Source organism: Balaenoptera musculus, chromosome 3 (genome assembly GCF_009873245.2).
Source record: "Balaenoptera musculus isolate JJ_BM4_2016_0621 chromosome 3, mBalMus1.pri.v3, whole genome shotgun sequence".
NCBI lineage: Eukaryota > Metazoa > Chordata > Mammalia > Artiodactyla > Balaenopteridae > Balaenoptera > Balaenoptera musculus.
The window spans coordinates 163,169,461-163,186,276 of NC_045787.1; the positions used below are offsets into that span (position 1 = coordinate 163,169,461).

The 16,816-nt window shown below is 56.4% G+C and overlaps 1 protein-coding gene across 3 annotated transcripts; it reads left to right on the forward strand.

Annotated features, from left to right (window-relative positions):
• The first annotated feature begins 1,138 nt into the window (after positions 1–1,138).
• On the forward strand, positions 1,139–16,728 carry ELAVL3 (ELAV like RNA binding protein 3). 3 transcript variants are annotated; one of them, XM_036846141.1, is made up of 7 exons: positions 1,139–1,525; positions 8,575–8,794; positions 9,080–9,183; positions 12,714–12,867; positions 13,024–13,249; positions 14,005–14,043; positions 15,810–16,728. In XM_036846141.1, the coding sequence occupies exons 1-7, from the start codon at positions 1,517–1,519 to the stop codon at positions 16,159–16,161; spliced, it is 1,104 nt and encodes a 367-aa protein (XP_036702036.1). In that variant the 5' UTR covers positions 1,139–1,516; the 3' UTR covers positions 16,162–16,728. The 3 variants fall into 3 exon arrangements, with proteins under 3 accessions (XP_036702036.1, XP_036702038.1, XP_036702037.1); XM_036846143.1 differs by having other exon boundaries at positions 15,831–16,728; XM_036846142.1 differs by having other exon boundaries at positions 8,578–8,794.
• The last annotated feature ends 88 nt before the right edge of the window (positions 16,729–16,816 follow it).

The following is a 16,816-nucleotide window of genomic DNA, read 5'->3' on the forward strand; positions in this document are numbered from 1 at the left end:
CTTTCCTCGCCGGGTTTGATGGCACTCTCGGACAGTCTGGAGCTTAAAAGGGCGTGCACGGACGAGGATAGAGTTTGGATTGCGACTCTCGGGTTCGGGGACCCGGGCTACGCAGCCCGCAGCGCCCTGGACAGGGCCGTCGGACCGCTGTCTGTGGTGCTGAAGCCTCACTCAAAGGCTCCCCTAGTGTTCTAGTGAGAACACCTCCTCGCGCCTGGTGGCCGCCCCGACAAAAACGTGCACTCGCGCCCGCACACCAGAGGAGACTGCGCCACCCCCTATCGCCTGACAGAAAGGCCAGGTCCCGCTTAGCAGAGAGGGAGCGGGACTCCACAGGCGGACCAATCACCAGCCCGGGAAGCCAGGACATTTGCATGGCAAAACCGTCCACCCGAAGTTTATGGGGTCCGAGATGGCCCGATGGTTTCCTGGGTCTGCAGGGCACCAAAGGAGTTTGCCTGGAACCCTGAGCCCCAAACTTCTTCACTCCCTTTGGAGCAGTGCCCCTGCACTGTGGGATGCCCATTCCCCACCCCCTTTAAACCTAGCCTGCTCAAAATCCACAGGGTCCCAATTCCTTCTGCAGGCTGACTAGGTCCCCAGCCACCCCCACCTTCCTCCCTTGGTCTTGGGACTACATATGGTCCTCCCAAATGTGGGGACCCAGGCATCTGCTCATTGAAGTCTAGGTTCCTCGTCCCTCTGCAGTGCTCTTGGTGGACAGCACCTCCTGAAGGTAGTACAATCGAGCCATCAGTACCTCCTCGCCCCTTTGCTCCTCCAGCTCTGGGTGCTGGACAGAGGGGAACCCTTCCTGTCTTCTGGGCAGAAAGCCCGCCCAAGAAAGGGCGCCAACGCAGGAAGTAGGATCCGTGAGGGCAAAAGGGCCCGAATCTGGCAACCCGAGCCCCCAGGATGTGCCTTCTGGGCGTGCGAAGTCCTGGCCAGCGCGCCCTCTCTTCCACCTGCCGCGCCGTCGGGCGCCGCGAGGAGGCGGGGCTCGGTTGCCGTAGCCAATAAGCGACGCCGGCTCTGGCAGCTGCTGCTATAAAGGGCTGGGGGCGGCGGCGGCGCGGCCCAGAGCGCGGAGCGCGCAGCGCGGGCCGGAGGGAGGGAGGGAGGGCGGGCGAGGGGAGAGGACTGAACACCGGGGACCAGACGGGCCGGGCCGAGGGGCGGCGGCGAAAGGCAGAGCGCAGCGATCTCTGTCGGGAAGCGCAACCTCCTCGGGCCCCGCGGGGCCGCGCAGGGGGCGTTCTCAATCCCGCGCCCGCTCCCTCTTTCCATCCCCTGCCGCCCGCAGGCCACCCCGGGGCCCGGTTATCCGCGCGCGCGTACCCGGGCTCGGGCCCGTCCCCGGCCCTCGAGGGAGTCGCTGCCCTCACCGAGACCTCTGCAGCGGCCGCACCAGAGGCCGCCCGGGCAGGACCCCGGCGTGAGCATCGAGCGCCCCCCAAGGAGTGCACGACCCCCGGAGCCACCCTCAACACGGACCGCGCCCGCCGGGCACACAAGAATGGTCACTGTAGGTATTCCCCTGTCACTGAGAGGGAACCTGGTCGGAGAGGGGTTAGGCACAGGCTCCGAAGAGATGGGAGGGGGGGTAGGACCAGGCCTAGCTAGGCCCGGGTGGGGGGGTAGGACCGAGCCTCGGGGCCTGAGAGTGGACAGAGCCGCGCCCAGAGTGCTGGGGGCTCTTAGAGTCTGGCTTGAGAGGCCTTAGGGAATCGAGCTGCGATTCGGGGGACATCCTACGGCGCCCTGGGGGCGGGATTGCCCCCCCTTCAGCAGGCCTGATGGGGGAGGGGACGCCGCGGCGTAGGATGCCTCCTCCATCCAGGCCCGGACCCAGCAGGCCTCCCAGGCAAACGCAGGGCCCCAATCACTGGTGCTGGGCCAGGACAAGGCGGCAAGGAGTCCCCGAGAGCCCCAGGGAAGGGGTGGCGTCGGATCGCGCGCCCTGGGCCTCGACCGCGCCCTGGAGCCGAGCGTCTCGTCCTCAAGCCCGTCGACCTTGCGGCAAGCGGGGAGGGGAGAGGAGGGGGCGCGCCCGGCGGCCCCGCGGGCCCGCCGCCACCGCCGCCGCGTCCCTTTGTTTCTCGGCGCTTCTTCGCGGGCCGTAGCCTCGCGCGGGCGCCTCAGGCTGCGGGGAGGGGGAGGGGAGAAGAGAGCTCGTAGGGGGTGCTCCGCCGCTCCTGGGCCCCCGCCCCCAGGGGATGGGGTAAGGGGCTCAGGCAGGCCCCCTAGGCCAGGTTCAGGTGCCCCACCCCGCCAGAGCTCTGGGCCGCGGGATGACCTTGAGCGCGCCCGCCCGCCCGCGCCACTCGCCCCGCGCTCGGGGCTTTCAGCAGCCACAGAGCTGGTCAGCTCCCGAGCGCCCGGCCACGCCCGGCCACGCCCTTAATAACCACGCCCCTGCCCCGCCCATCTAGGCCCCGCCCCAGGGGCCCCAGGGGCCCTGCCTCTTCCGAGCCCTCGGATTTCCACTGGCAGCCCGGGCGTATCCCGGGGGCGGGGCTGGCCAATTCTAGACCCACCCCAGCTCCACCCCCGCCCCCGCCGCGCGACTCTGCTCCCCGCGCTGCCGAGCGTCCTTTGTCTGGTCCTGGCGCCGGGGCCTCCTTCTTCTGCTCTTTCTGTCTCTCGGGTCTCTGTGTGTGTGTCTCTGTACACTGTGCCTCTTTCTGGATCTCTTTTTCGAGTAGTAACGAGCATGGTGGGTGGGGGGATGCTCAGCACTCCCTCCACGCCTGGGCCTCTCCCCTACTAGACCCTGGGACCCACCCACCTGGCTCTGAGAAAGGCCTGAGAGAGACCACCCTTTTCTGCTGTGTGACCTCAGGGCAGCTCCTTCCCCTCTCTGTGCCTCACGCTGCTCACCCTGATCTAGGAACGTGAGCGAGGCCTCCTGAGGACCCTCAGCACCCCCATAGCAGTCCAGCATACATTGCTCCGATCTGTGCCCGCATTTGAGAAAGGGAAGCTGATGCACAAAGGGGAGAGGGTGTGGTCAGAGGTCACACAAGGGCCTTGAAGCCCTTGGAGTCCTGGTCACTCCAATGGAGAGTACTCAGGCAGAGACCCATCATGGGGACAGGCTGGGAGGAAGTGAGGGGATGAGTTGAGACAGTGAGGGCCCTGCATGGAGGGAGAAGGGCCCAGAAGTAGGAGGCTCACTTAGCACCACGTGGTGGCCCAGCCTTACCATGCATAGCCACTCAATGCCCTATTGTTGCCAGTACCCAAGCATCTGTCACTGTGACTAGGGCCAGGGGGCACAGCTGGGGGCCAAGGGGGTCTGACACAGCAAGTAACCTCAGGTGCGTTCATCGCAAAATCCATATGTCAGATGTGTGTATAATGGTGCAAAAGAGTTGGAGAAAGGGTGAGAGAGAGGGAGGGGGAGAAAGAGAAGCGTTCAGAGGGGAGAGATGGACAGAGGGGAGAGATGGGGACAGAGGAGAAAAGAGAGGAACTGAGGGGAAAAAAGGGAAAGAGAAACAGAAAGAGGGAGAGACCCAGAGGAAGAGCTGGAGAGAGTGGGAGGGGAGGTTCCCTTGCTCCATCTTTGATCTGCCTTCCTCTCCTCTGAATTCACCTCTCTATCCCTGTTCTGGGATAGCCCTCGAAGGTCCCTGTGATCCCTGTGTCATCCCAGGCCACGCATTTGCTGTGGGCTGAGGCAGGGCGGGTGTGGCCTCCACCAATCCGATCCCCATTAGCAGCTCAGCCGGCTCAGCCTCGGAGGAAATGCGACACTGATCCCTCTAAGCTCTGGCACAGATGGGAGGGAGATGGGGTGGTGGTGAGATTAGCGGGCTGGGCCTCAAGATCCCGAGTGGGAACCCCCCAGTCACCTCTTAACCCCACACAAGTTGAGGACAGCATTTCTGGGGGTGGAGGACCAGTAACCCTGTAGGCTCTAGGGTCATCAGATCAAGGGGTCAAACCCTAACACCATCACTACTACTTCCCTCTGTCATCCTGGGCAAGTCACAGGTCCCAGTTACCCTCAATTTCTCCATCTGAGAAATGGAGATGATCTCCAGCTTTCAGGGTGGTTGTAGAAAGGCAATGAAAACAGCACAGGCTCAGGGCCTGGCACATAGTAGGGCTTCCAAAGCTGGAATCTGATGTGTCCTGAAACAGTAGCTTATGTACTGCTGATTGCTTTTGGGGCTCCCATAATAGACATTATCAACCAATCACAGAATTCTAGCTCGTTGAGCCCAGACAGGAATTCAGACGCCATCTCCCCATACATGGGGGACCTCTGTGCCATATCTTTAGTAGTGGGGCAGAGACCTAGAGAGGCAACATGAGTGTCAGAGGACACATAGGAGGGTGGAGCCAGCAGCTGGCATATGGTGGCACCTAGTAAATATTTGTTGAGTTGAATGAGCAGACTCGGCCAACAAAGTGGGTTTATTTTTGTTTGTTTGTTTATTCTTTTTGGTTTATTTATTTATTTATTTATTTATTTATGGCTGCGCTGGGTCTCCATTGCTGTGCACGGGCTTTCTCTAGTTGCAGCGAGCGGGGGCTGCTCTGCGTTGCAGTGTGTGGGCTTCTCATTGCGGTGGCTTCTCTTGTTGCAGATCATGGGCTCTAGGTGCACAGGCTTCAGTAGTTGTGGCGCACGGGCTTCGTTGCTCTGCAGCATGAGGGATCTTCCCGGACCAGGGCTCGAACCTATGTCCCCTGAAATGGCAGGCGGATTCTTAACCACTGCGCCACCAGGGAAGCCCCCAAAGTGGGTTTAAATGTAGTGTTGCCCGGGGCTTGGCATAAAGTGGGTGCTCAGTTTTGCTTTGCTTTGTTATTATTATTATTTTTTAATTGGCCTTTTCATTGAGAGTGGGCTCTAGAGTCTAAACCCTGGATTGGAATTCTTGGTCCACATTTTACATGCTACCCAAATTTGTGCAAATCCCTCCTCCTTCAGTGAGACTCAGTTTTCTCATCTGTTAAATGAAGAAAAGAGTCCCATAACATTCAATTTTGGGAGAACTGCCTGGAAATTTTCACATAAAGAATTTTGGCTGGCACATAGGAGGCCCTCAATACATGGCCATGTTGTTCGTAAAGTATTCATGTTACAAGACCAGGATGCAGATGTGTGGAGGGTACATTACTGCTATATTTCAGGCGCCTGTGGCAGACACTGCTAAGCAATCCAGTTTGTGTTCCTGGTGAGCCTGGTTGTGGCTTCAGCATAATCCTCCAGGGAATTCTCCCGGTGGTCCAGAGGTTAGGACTCCACACTCCCACTGCCGAGGGCCTGGGTTCAATCCCTGGTCTGGGAACTAAGATCCCATAAGCCACATGGCGTGGCCAAAAATGGAAGAAAAAAAGAAGAAGAAGAAGAAGAATCCTCCAGGCAGCTCCCCAAGACAGCCACTCCCAGCCAAATGGAGCTGCAGGGGAGTTGACCCTCTGTACTATCCTTTAAATAAGAATAAATGACAAGGAAACAGAAGCCCAATGAAGAGCTAAGATTGTCCCTGAAGACATACAGCTATATGGTGGCAGAGCTGCCCCCAATGTATTGGCCAGTCGTTAAAAACGGCTCTGAAGTCCAACATATCCAGGTTTGAAATCAATTTCCCCATTTATATCACCCAACGTCTCTTGAGTTATTTCCCTGGTACCTGACACGGTAGGTGTCAATGGAGCGGGATGATTATTAACAGCAGCATTATGAGGCAGGGCTTGTCTTGCGGACAAGACAAGCCCGCTTCCACTTCTCATGACTGCCTGTGTCAGACATTGCTAACTGATCCCAGAATGCTTTCCAGCTGCACCCACAGTTGGCTTTAGATGGGTCTCTGGTCACTATGCTGGTGATTTGGAGTTTTCAACAAAGTGGAGCAGAGGTCGTAGCATAAAGTGCGTTAAGTAGCATACCTGAGGACACACAGCTGGGAAGTGTTAGAGCCAGCACTAGTCTTGGTTGGCAGTGGAAGTTGGAAATACAGATGCCCAATCAGAAAAACTCATGCGCAAATCCCTGTTTCACCATTTATGGGCTGCATGATCTTTGGTAATTTTTCAAACATCTCTGAACCTCACTTTCCACATCTGTTGTCTTACTCAGCTCAGGCTGACAAAAATACCATAAACTGTGTAGCTTAAACAACAGACACATATTTCTCATAGCTCTGGAGGCTGAGAAGTCCAAGATCAAGGTGTGGGCTGATTCGGCTCCTGGTGAGGGCCGGCTTCCTGGTTTGTAGACAGCTGTGTTATCACTGTCTTCATATGGTGGAGAGAGGGAGATCATCTCTCTCCCGTCCCTTTTTATAAGGCTCCACCCTCATGACCTAATAACCTTCCAAAGGCCCCACCTCCAAATACCACTGCACTGGAGAGCAGGGTTTCAAGATATGAATTTGGAGGGGCACAAGCATTTAGTCCATAGCGTCTGTTAAGCAGGGGTAATAAAACCCTCCTCCTTTCAGAGTGGTGAAAAAGAAAAGAAACATTGCCTGTAGAGGGCCTTGCACTGTGCCTGGCACATAGTATGCACAATATTTGGGAACAATTATGGTATTGAATTTTGGGGCAGGGATGGCTGAGATGATGTGTACCTGCTGGCTCTTTCTAATTCTGTGGCCACAACAGATATTGCTAATCAATCACAGTCATCTTTCCTGCTGAAACTGAATATAGCTTTAAATCCTTCTTAATTCATCCATCTAGGAAGACTCTACCAATCTATTTGGGTTTCTAGGTAAGGGCAACCTATTCACCAACTGTGACATAGGAGAAGACCTAAGGAAATGCTGGCTACTTTCCCTTCCCGTGCCCATGACAGACAATACCAATCAATCCCAGCACTCTTTCGTTCTGAGCCCAGATATGGCTTTAAAATTCTTCTCTACATGGCCCTTAAGATAGCCATTACTAATTGTTTTGAATTTTCGGCAAGTGAACCAGAGGCCCCAGGAGGATAAGGAACATATCCAAGGACACACAGCGAAGAGTTATCAGAGCTGGTACCTGCCTGGTTGACTGTCATAGAGAATGGTAGAGTGGTCTTCAGGTCTAGACAGGTCTGCATTTGCATTCCAGTGCCACCACTGATATGCTGTGTGACTTCAACAAGTTCCTTAACGTCTCTGAGCCTCAAATTCCTTATTTGTCATAGCATAATAAACTTCTACCTGAGCCTCTGTGTGAATTAAATTTTAAAAAAGCATATCTTCCTGAATATAGAGGTTAAAAATCCTAAACAAAGTACCATAAAAAATTTGGCAAATCAAATCAAACAACGTATATAAACAAAACTGCAACATGACCAAGTTTAGTTTAGCTTAGGAAAGTTGACTTAATACTGGAAAATCAATTAATGTAATTTATTACATTAACATATTAAAGCAGACTTCCCTGGTGGTGCAATGGTTAAGAATCCGCCTGCCAATGCACGGGACACAGGTTTGATCCCTGATCCGGGAAGATCCCACATGCCGTGGAGCAACTAAGCCCGTGCGCCACAACTACTGAGCCTGCGCTCTAGAGTCCGCAAGCCACAACTACTGAGCCCGCGTGCTGCAACTACTGAAGCCGCGCGCCTAGAGCCCGTGCTCCACAACAAGAGAAGCCACCACAATAAGAAGCCCGTGCACCGCAACCAAGAGTAGCCCCTGCTCGCCACAACTAGAGAAAGCCGCACACAGCAACGAAGACTGAACGCAGCCATAAATTAATTAATTAATTAATTTTAAAAAATAAAAATAAAAAGGCCTCTTCCCTATCTGTTAAAAAAAATATTGAAGCAAAAAAATCATCTCAATAGATGCAGAAAAAGATATTCAATAAAATTCAATATCCGTTCCTTAAAAAAATATCTTGTTAGGATACTAGGAATAAAATTAAACATTCTTAACTTGATAAAGGCCATCTGCCAAAAAACCTACAGTGAAGATCATATTTAGCTGTGAAATGTTTAAAGCATTTCCTTTAATGTCAAGAATAAAGAAGCCAATGTCACAATGTATCCCCTGCCATAAGACAAGAAAAATAAATAACAGGTATAGATTGGAGATAAAGAAATAAAACTGTCATTATATTTGCAGGTGTTATTATGATATACATAAAAAACCCAAAATGGCTCAGTGGAAAACCTGTGGGGGTAAATTATGCACGAAGCAAAAGAAATATTAATACATTTGGGATAGGAATTACATTTGGTGGGAAGGGCAAAGTACATGGTCAGGGTTGGGATTATGAGGGCTTCAAAGCTAATAAAAATGTTGTAATTCTTTTTCTGAATACAAAGTATTAATTTCATTATTCTAAAAATGCAGATTGGCTTTAGACAAACAGGCAAGCATACGTGCAAATGGGCATACATGGCATTAATATATGGACTTTTTCAGAGTAAAATCACCTGTAAAGTACTTTGCCCAGTGCTCAGGAAGTGGAAGGGACTATAAGAATAATACCTTATCCCCTCTGTATGTTCAAGCCTATGCAGACCTGATTGATCTGTCGCCACCAAGCCCCTCCTCACTCCCACTGGTCCCTGGTGTGGGAACTGGGCCGTGAGTGGGTGCGGCCTGTTGTCTCCAGCAGATACTCGGGGCCATGGAGTCTCAGGTGGCGGGGGGCCCGGCTGGCCCGGCCCTGCCCAACGGGCCACTCCTTGGTACAAACGGAGCCAGTGATGACAGCAAGACCAACCTCATCGTCAACTACCTGCCCCAGAACATGACCCAGGATGAGTTCAAGAGTCTCTTCGGCAGCATTGGTGACATTGAGTCCTGCAAGTTGGTTCGGGACAAGATCACAGGTGTGGCTGCTGGCAGGTGGGGGGTGGGGATAGGGGACAGAGGTGGTAGCCTCAGGAGTACAGGTGTGGTGTAGAGACAGGTGTGACCCCAGGTGGGAGGTGATGGGAGCAGGTGGGACCCTGGGGGGTCTGAGCTGTCCTCGGGATATGGTAGTACTCTGGGGGAACAAATAAGGGTGGAATCTTGGTTCTCATAACCTTGAGGGGGGTGGTCAGTCTCTCAGGCCTGGGTCTGGGAGGACAGTGGCAGGTCCAGGGAGGTCATCGTCCTGGTCCCGCCTGCAGGGCAGAGCCTCGGCTACGGGTTTGTGAACTACTCTGACCCCAACGATGCAGACAAAGCCATCAACACCCTCAACGGCCTCAAACTGCAGACGAAGACCATCAAGGTCAGCGCCCTCGTTCCCCACTGCCACCCATCCCTGTGACTTCCCATCTTGGCTGTGCCCATTTCCTCTTTATTACCGCCCACCTGGACTGACCCTTTCACGGCCACCCAGCCCCCCACGACCATACCCTCCCCATACATCCATTCCCCCCACTGCTGCCCATCCTCCCCCATGGCTCATCCCCTAAGGGGTTCAAATCAATCCCCAAAGGCTTTCTGGCTGGGGCCCTGGGGCCAATGGCTCTGCCTCTCTGAACCTCAGTTTCCTCACTTGTCAATGGGGAGATGATCAGCCCCACATTCTCTGGCAACTCAAGGAGTCAGCCAAGCCCTGGAGGTACCCACCCCCTCAGCAGTAGGAGAGAGTGACCAGGGTCTGGTGGGCAGCCCTCTCCTTGCCTTTGTCATGGAAATGGGGGAGAGGTGGGGGCCCATCTGCCATCTGGAGCCTAACTAGGGTCTGGGAGGGTGGGATTAGGGGTGGGCCCTTCCCCCACCTTTGTACAATGCCCCTCCCCCTATGACCTCCCCTCTCGGCAGCTGCAGCTGGGACCCTGCGAGCCCAGGTTCCCTGGGGGCCATGGGGGGTGCGGGGAATCACCATGGAAACCCCCTCTCTAGGTTTGCCTGGGGGTGTCTGGGCTCCGCCCCACAAATCTGCTCCTGAACCCTGGGGGAGGCTGGGCTGGGGAGGACGCCCATCTGGCCCCCAGTTCGCCATGGGAACAGAGGTGCCGGAATCTCTTCCTCTCCCTGGTGTGGAGGCTGACAAGGGCCTGATGGGTCCCTCCATGGCCAAGTAGACCCAGAAGCCCCCAGGTTGTGAGAGTGGACCCTAGTGATGAACTGTATGACCCAGAGGGCCACTGTGTGCGTGTGATGTGGCGTGTGTGTGTGTGGGGGGGAGACCCTGAGCTATAAGACATGGTGTTTGTGGGACCCCGTGGCTACGTGAGTGGCTGTTATCATGTGGGTCTGGCTGTTACAGACAAGGGTGTGTCACCTTGTGTCAGTGAGACGTGTTTATTTGACAGGTGCTTTGTGATGCACTGCGACTCCAGCTGTGACCTGGTGGGGCTGTGTGGGTGTGTCTGGCTGTGACAGGGTGTTTGTGTATTACAGTGAAGTTGTGTGGGTGTGTCTACTTGTGCCCCATTCAGGATGGAACGTGTGTGACATTGAGGGCTTGTGTGGTGGTGTGACAGGTGTGCGGTTCTGCGACTCTTACTGCAATTATCCCAGACCCCCAGAGTCACCGTGAATGTGGTGGTGGCCTTGTGTCACCCTCCTGCTGGTGTAGTCACCATAGCTGTGCAGTGAATACCACAGCGTGGCCCTCTGTGTGTGTGTGTGTGTGTGTGTGCGTGCGTGTGCATCTGCCTGGGTGGCTGTGGTGTGTGGTTGGTCCTGACTAGGTGTTCCAGCAGATTCTGCCCAAAATAGTTCCAGCCACTCATCGTATGCCAGGCCCCATCCTAGTGAGGGGCTGTGGGAGGAGCCCATACCCAGGTGAGGGACCTGGGTCAGCCCATGTCATGGAAGGATGGGAAAGGCCCCTGAACATTTACTCTGTGCCTCAGATGACCCCTGACCCCAAAACCCACCCAGGAGCTGAGCCTCCCCTCCCCTCTCCCCCAGCTCCAATCCATCAACAAGTCCTCACCCCTCAAAACTCACAGCCCCACGGGGTAGGGGAGAGTGGAAACCATCAAATACATGGCCATGAGTTTTAATTATTATTACAGAAATAATAGCAGCTGTGGTGTCTGTTTTTTCTGGAGGACCCCAGGTGTGCACAATTGCATCAATTAGAATCCCCCTGCCCCCACCCCATGAACACCCTGACCCCCATCCGCCCTTGGCCCAATTTATTCATTTTGTTCGTTTTTTAATTAGTTATTTCTAATGAAGTAATATGCCCTCACAACTCACCACCCCAAACAAAAGCCAGACCCTTTACAATGACCCCCATCTACCCAGAGGTTAATTTAGAAGAAACAGAAAATAGACATCAGCAGAAATAAGGAGGAACGGAGCTTATCCCACCTCGCCTCCCCCGTCAGCTCTAGGTCGCCCTGTTAGCGTTTAGGGGTGGGCCCTCCAGACCATGTTTCCAGGACATTGATAAACACACAATGAGATGGGGTCACACAATACTCGCTGCTCTGTAAATGGACTTTTCTTTCCCCCACTTTACAATACTCACCACTGTTTCAGGAAAATAAATATACACGTCCACCATTTTTTAAACAGCTGCAGAGAGTTTCATTGTTGGGCTGGACCATAATTAATGACATGAACTGAAGGATCGTACTAAAACGTGTCTAATTCACAGCTGAGAGAAGGGCTTTGACAGAGAGTAACAGGGATAAGGGTGGAGGACCAAATTCAGATGGGAAAGGACAGGAAGGATATTTCAACTGAGACCTGGAGAAGAAAACCAAGGAAGAGAGTTGCAAGCACAGGGAACAGCAAGTGCAAAGGCCCTGAGGGTGAAGCACACCTAGTGTGTTTGGGGAATGTAGAGGAGGCCCGTGTGCCTGGAATAGAGATGTTGAGGGGGACAGTGGGCAGAGATGAAGGAAGGGGGGTGATGGGGCAGGTCGTGCAGGGCCTTGTGGCCCTGGGAAGCACTTTAACTCAGGAAGGTGGGAGCCATGGAGGGTTCTAAGCAGAGGAGGGATGTGACCTGACTCAGATGCTCACAGGTGCCCCCTGGCTGCTGTGGGGGGAACAGACTGTGGGGGGCGAGGGTGGAGCAGGGAACCAGGGCAGAGACTGCTGCACTGGTCTGGGTGAGCAGTGGTAGAGCAGTGGAAATGGGGAGAAGTGTGTGAATTCTATCCAGATAATGAGGAAGGTGGAGCTGACAGGAGGGATGGTGGTTGGATGCGGGTGTGACAGACAGAGGCATCGAGGACAACCCGAGGCTGGGGACCTGAGCACCCAGGAGGACAGAACTGTCATTACTGAGTTAGGGCAAGTTGGGGGTGCTGAGTGTGATCCCCCATGAGGCCTCCTCGTGGGGTACCTGAAGGCAGGTGTCACGCAGGTGTGCAGCTCAGGGGCCAGGCCCATGCTGGGCTCGGACATTTGGAAGTTGTCAGGGTTGAGCTGGGCGCTAAAGATCTGAGGGGCCCAGTGTAGCCGGGAAGAGAAGGGGCCAGCATGCCAGGTTCACTTTCCAAGGGAGTGGGACGTGTCAATGTTGATGGAATATCCAGCCTGAGAACATTAGCTAGAGATGTGAGGGTCCCTGAGGCCCCCAGGGAGACATGTGACCCCAAGGGCGCAGCTCCTTTGACCTCCTCGGATGACAGGTCCCTCTCACCGCTCTCCGCGGCCAGGGCCACATCCCCTCCCCCAAGCCCTGGTTGACCCCACCCACCACCCATGGTGACTACTCGCGGTATTTGTTGAATAAACGGATGAGGGATTTCTGTTGCTCAGTGGCGGTTTGAATGTGGCCTCTCCTTCCCCATTTGAAATGGGTCTTGCCCTCACCCCTGTCCGCCCGACCCCCTCCCCCAGGTGTCCTATGCCAGGCCCAGCTCCGCCTCCATCCGGGATGCGAACCTGTACGTCAGCGGGCTCCCCAAGACCATGAGCCAGAAAGAGATGGAGCAGCTCTTCTCCCAGTACGGCCGCATCATCACTTCTCGCATCCTGGTGGACCAGGTCACAGGTCAGGCTGCCGGGGAGAGTGCACGTGGGGTGGGGGGGGCGCTGGGCTAAGGCACCCAGGTGGGACCAGAGTGGAGAAACCGGAAATAGCAGCGAGGAGGGGGGCGGGGTCACGCAGGAGGGGGCGGGTCCCCATGACGCCCTCGCGCCCCGGCAGGTGTCTCTCGGGGTGTGGGATTCATCCGCTTTGACAAGAGGATCGAGGCCGAGGAGGCTATCAAAGGACTGAACGGGCAGAAGCCGCTGGGTGCGGCCGAGCCCATCACGGTCAAGTTTGCCAACAACCCGAGTCAGAAGACCGGGCAGGCCCTGCTCACTCACCTCTACCAGTCCTCCGCCAGGCGCTACGCAGGCCCCCTGCACCATCAGACACAGCGCTTCCGGTGAGCCCCCTGCCGCTCCCTGCCCTCCAGGCGTCCCAGACCCCCAGGGCCGGGTGCCCTAGGCTTGCAGGTGCCCTCGCCGAACCCCATTCCTGCAGGGCGGAGAGACACCAGGGCGAAAGGGGAAACGTGGGGGTCTGTCAGGTGCTGAGGCCAGACCCTCGTATACAGCAGGCGCTCAATGTGTGCAGGCCACTAAGAGTGGCATTATTGGCGTCAGTAGTTTTAGAATCACCTGACCAGGCCCAGCTCTGACTGCCAACCCACCCCCTCCCCAACCCCGCCAAGGGCACGTGGCTTCAGCTCCCTGCTGGCCAGGCACCCTTACTTTTTCTGCGCAGCGACCCCGTGAGGACAGAACTTGTCTTGTCCTCATTTTACGGACGGGGCCCCGGAGGCTCAGAGAGGCATTGTCACTTGCCTGGCCCAGGCATTTTGGAGAAGAGATTTCCCTTCTCGGGACCCAAGCCCCGGATTGGGGGGTGGGGGGCAGGCGAGCGGGGCTGGGTGGGCGGGAGGGGGAGGACGAGGATGCCAGTGCCGGCTGGGCAGCAGCAGGGCAGGCAAGAGGCGGTGCCCGAGTGACCACGGTTCCGTGCCAGGCGGTGTCCAGCCTGGCGGGGAGCAGGCAGGCGGGGGCAGGGCTGGCACTGCTGGACTGCTGGGTGGGGGCGGGGAGGGCAGGCTGGCTGCCCGGCGTCACAGCCGGGGGTGTGCCCAGAAGCCACCAGTGACCACCCCTTCTGCCTCCACAGGCTGGACAATTTGCTCAACATGGCCTACGGAGTCAAGAGGTAACAGTGCCCCCGCCCCGCTGCCCCCAGCCCCTCGCCGTCCCTCCTTGGACCCTTTTGCCCTTATGGCCCCCCTCCCCCACCTCACCCCCCAGGACCGCCCCTGTCTGGGCATAGTGTGGCCATTAAGAGATCTGGGGGCTCTTGAGCCTACTAAATGCCTGGAAAGTGCTACTACAGAATCTGGACTTGGGGGGCCTGTCTGTGGCCTTCTCCACCCCATTGAAAGGCAGGCAGTGTTGCCTGGGTCACAGCTGTGCCCCCACTGGCCACTGTTGATCATCTTTGCTGAGGGTCACAGAATGCCCCCTTCTGCCTCATAGCTGGGGGTGAATCTTGAGGCCCCCCACCCGCTCCATTGTCCACATCCCTGATCCTCTGAAGGTCCCCGCGTTTATAGCATCAAGAGCTGTTGAGCACATGCTGAGAGCCAGGAGCTTGGCTCGGGGCTGGGGACCCAGCGTGGCCCGGCCAGACTTGGCCCCTGGTGGAGATGGAATGATACTGAGCATGGTGCTTGGCACGGAGTGCGGGCTCACTCAGTTTAAAAGGCAGTGTCTCTTACGATTATGGTTACTGTTATTACTTATTTCAGTCCACTGGGGAAGGAGACAGATGAACCGTGATCTGAGCTGTGAAGGGGGCAGGAGACGGGGTGATAAGGATCCAGCGGAGACATCACTCAGGAGACAGGGCCAGAGCAGAACTGGAGTTCCTGGCAGCAAGAACGGCTTGTGCAAAGGCCAGGAGGAGGGAGTGAGCCCAGTGATCAAATGAACGGCTCAGGCCCTCGGGGTCCTGGGGTGCTGAGGAGTAAAGGAGCCTCAGGAAGGCAGGGAGCCAATACCCCTTCACTCATTCGTTCACTCCACAAACCCCACCCCCACCCCCCGAGGGCCTACTGGTGCTGGGAGCTGTTCTGGGCCGGGACATCGAGGGAATAGAACCTTGCAGGGAAGATGGAGCCGAGAATAAATACATGGTTTAAATAGAAAAAGGCCGGGGGACTTCCCAGGTGGTCCAATGGTTAAGGCTCTGAGCTTCCACAGCAGGGGGCGCGGGTTCGATCCCTGGTCAGGCAACTAAGATCCCACATGCCGCGTGGTGAGGCAAAAAAATACATACATACATACATAGGAAAAGGCCAGAGAGGGCCAGAGGGAGGAGGTGGCCACTTTATGAGTCGAAGGAGGCCACCCCAGGGAAGTGACAGCTGAGCTGAGACCTGAATAACAAGAGGGGGCGCTTAAAGGCCTCGCTCGCACCCTGGTTCCAGCGCTGCCCTTCCGGGTGGGCCTCCGCCTGGCAGGATGGCCAGTGGGGCAAAAGGGGCAGCACTGCCAAGGGCGGGATCAGGGTGGTGCCCAAGTCGGGGTGAGGGCAGGAGTTGGGTGGGAAGAGGCGTCAAGGGAAGGGTGGTGGACAGGTGTGGGGAAGGGGTCAGGGTCAACAGGGCTGAGGACCAGGTAGGTAGGGTCCAAGGTCAGGGAGTCGGGGTGGATAGGGGCTCAGGGCAAGATCGCAGGTGAGGACCTAACGTTCAGGAAGGGTCAGAGGTCAGGACAGGGCTCCAGGTCAGGACGGAGATCAGGGGCTGGTGTATCAGAGTGGCTCAGAGTCTGGGGCTTCAGGCGGGGTCACAGATGGAGGTCACGGGGCCAAGGCAGGGGTCACATAGTCCCGAGGTCTCCGCACGGTCAGAGGTCATGACAGGGTCAGGGGGCATGCCGGGGGTAAGGGCAGAGCCCGCGTGACCCCCAAAGTAGTCCCCTGTCGCTCATCGCCAGGTTCTCACCCATCGCCATCGACGGCATGAGCGGCCTCGCGGGTGTGGGCCTGTCAGGGGGCGCGGCGGGCGCTGGCTGGTGCATCTTCGTGTACAACCTGTCTCCGGAGGCAGATGAGAGTGTGCTGTGGCAGCTGTTCGGGCCCTTCGGGGCAGTCACCAATGTCAAGGTCATCCGCGACTTTACCACCAACAAGTGCAAGGGCTTTGGCTTCGTCACCATGACCAACTATGACGAGGCGGCCATGGCCATCGCCAGCCTCAACGGCTACCGCCTGGGCGAGCGCGTGCTGCAGGTGTCCTTCAAGACCAGCAAACAGCACAAGGCCTGAGCCACCGCCGCCCTCCCCACCCTTCCCGGGCAGCAGAGACAGAGAGAGAGAGAGAGAGAGAGAGATTGAGAGAGAGAGAGAGAGAGACAGGGGCCCGAGAGAGACAGCGCAGGCAGACCACGGACGGCACGAGGGCCCCGTGTCCCTGCAGAAGCCACAGGGTGAGCACTCGGTGGGAGGGTCTGCAGGGAATGGGAGGGCTCCTGGGGGTCCCCCACCCCGTCCTCCTGCCCCTCCCCCCGAGGCTGGGCTGTTCACTCTCTCGTCTTGGTTTTGTTCATGGTGAAGGTTTTTGTTTCCTTTTTCGGCTAAAGTGAAAGCAGAGATGTGCCCCCAGCCCACCCTCAACCACCCTCCGTGGATGGCTTGGGGAAGGGGTGCTGGGGGTGCCCTCCCAGGCCCCCTTGCCCAGGCCTCCCCAACACCTAGGTGAGCCTGAGAGGGGGGAACAGGTTTAAAAATCCCCAAAAAAGCGAAACGTGAGAGGGGTGTGGGCATCCCTGGCCCAGAGCCCCTTGGAGGAATGTGAGGAGCAGGGGGAGGGGCTGGAAGCAGAAACACAATGAAAAAAAGGGGGGGGTGGGAGGGGAAGAAAAACTCTATTTTTGTAAAAAGGGAAAAAAGACCTCGTGGAGAATTTTTACTGGGGATTCTT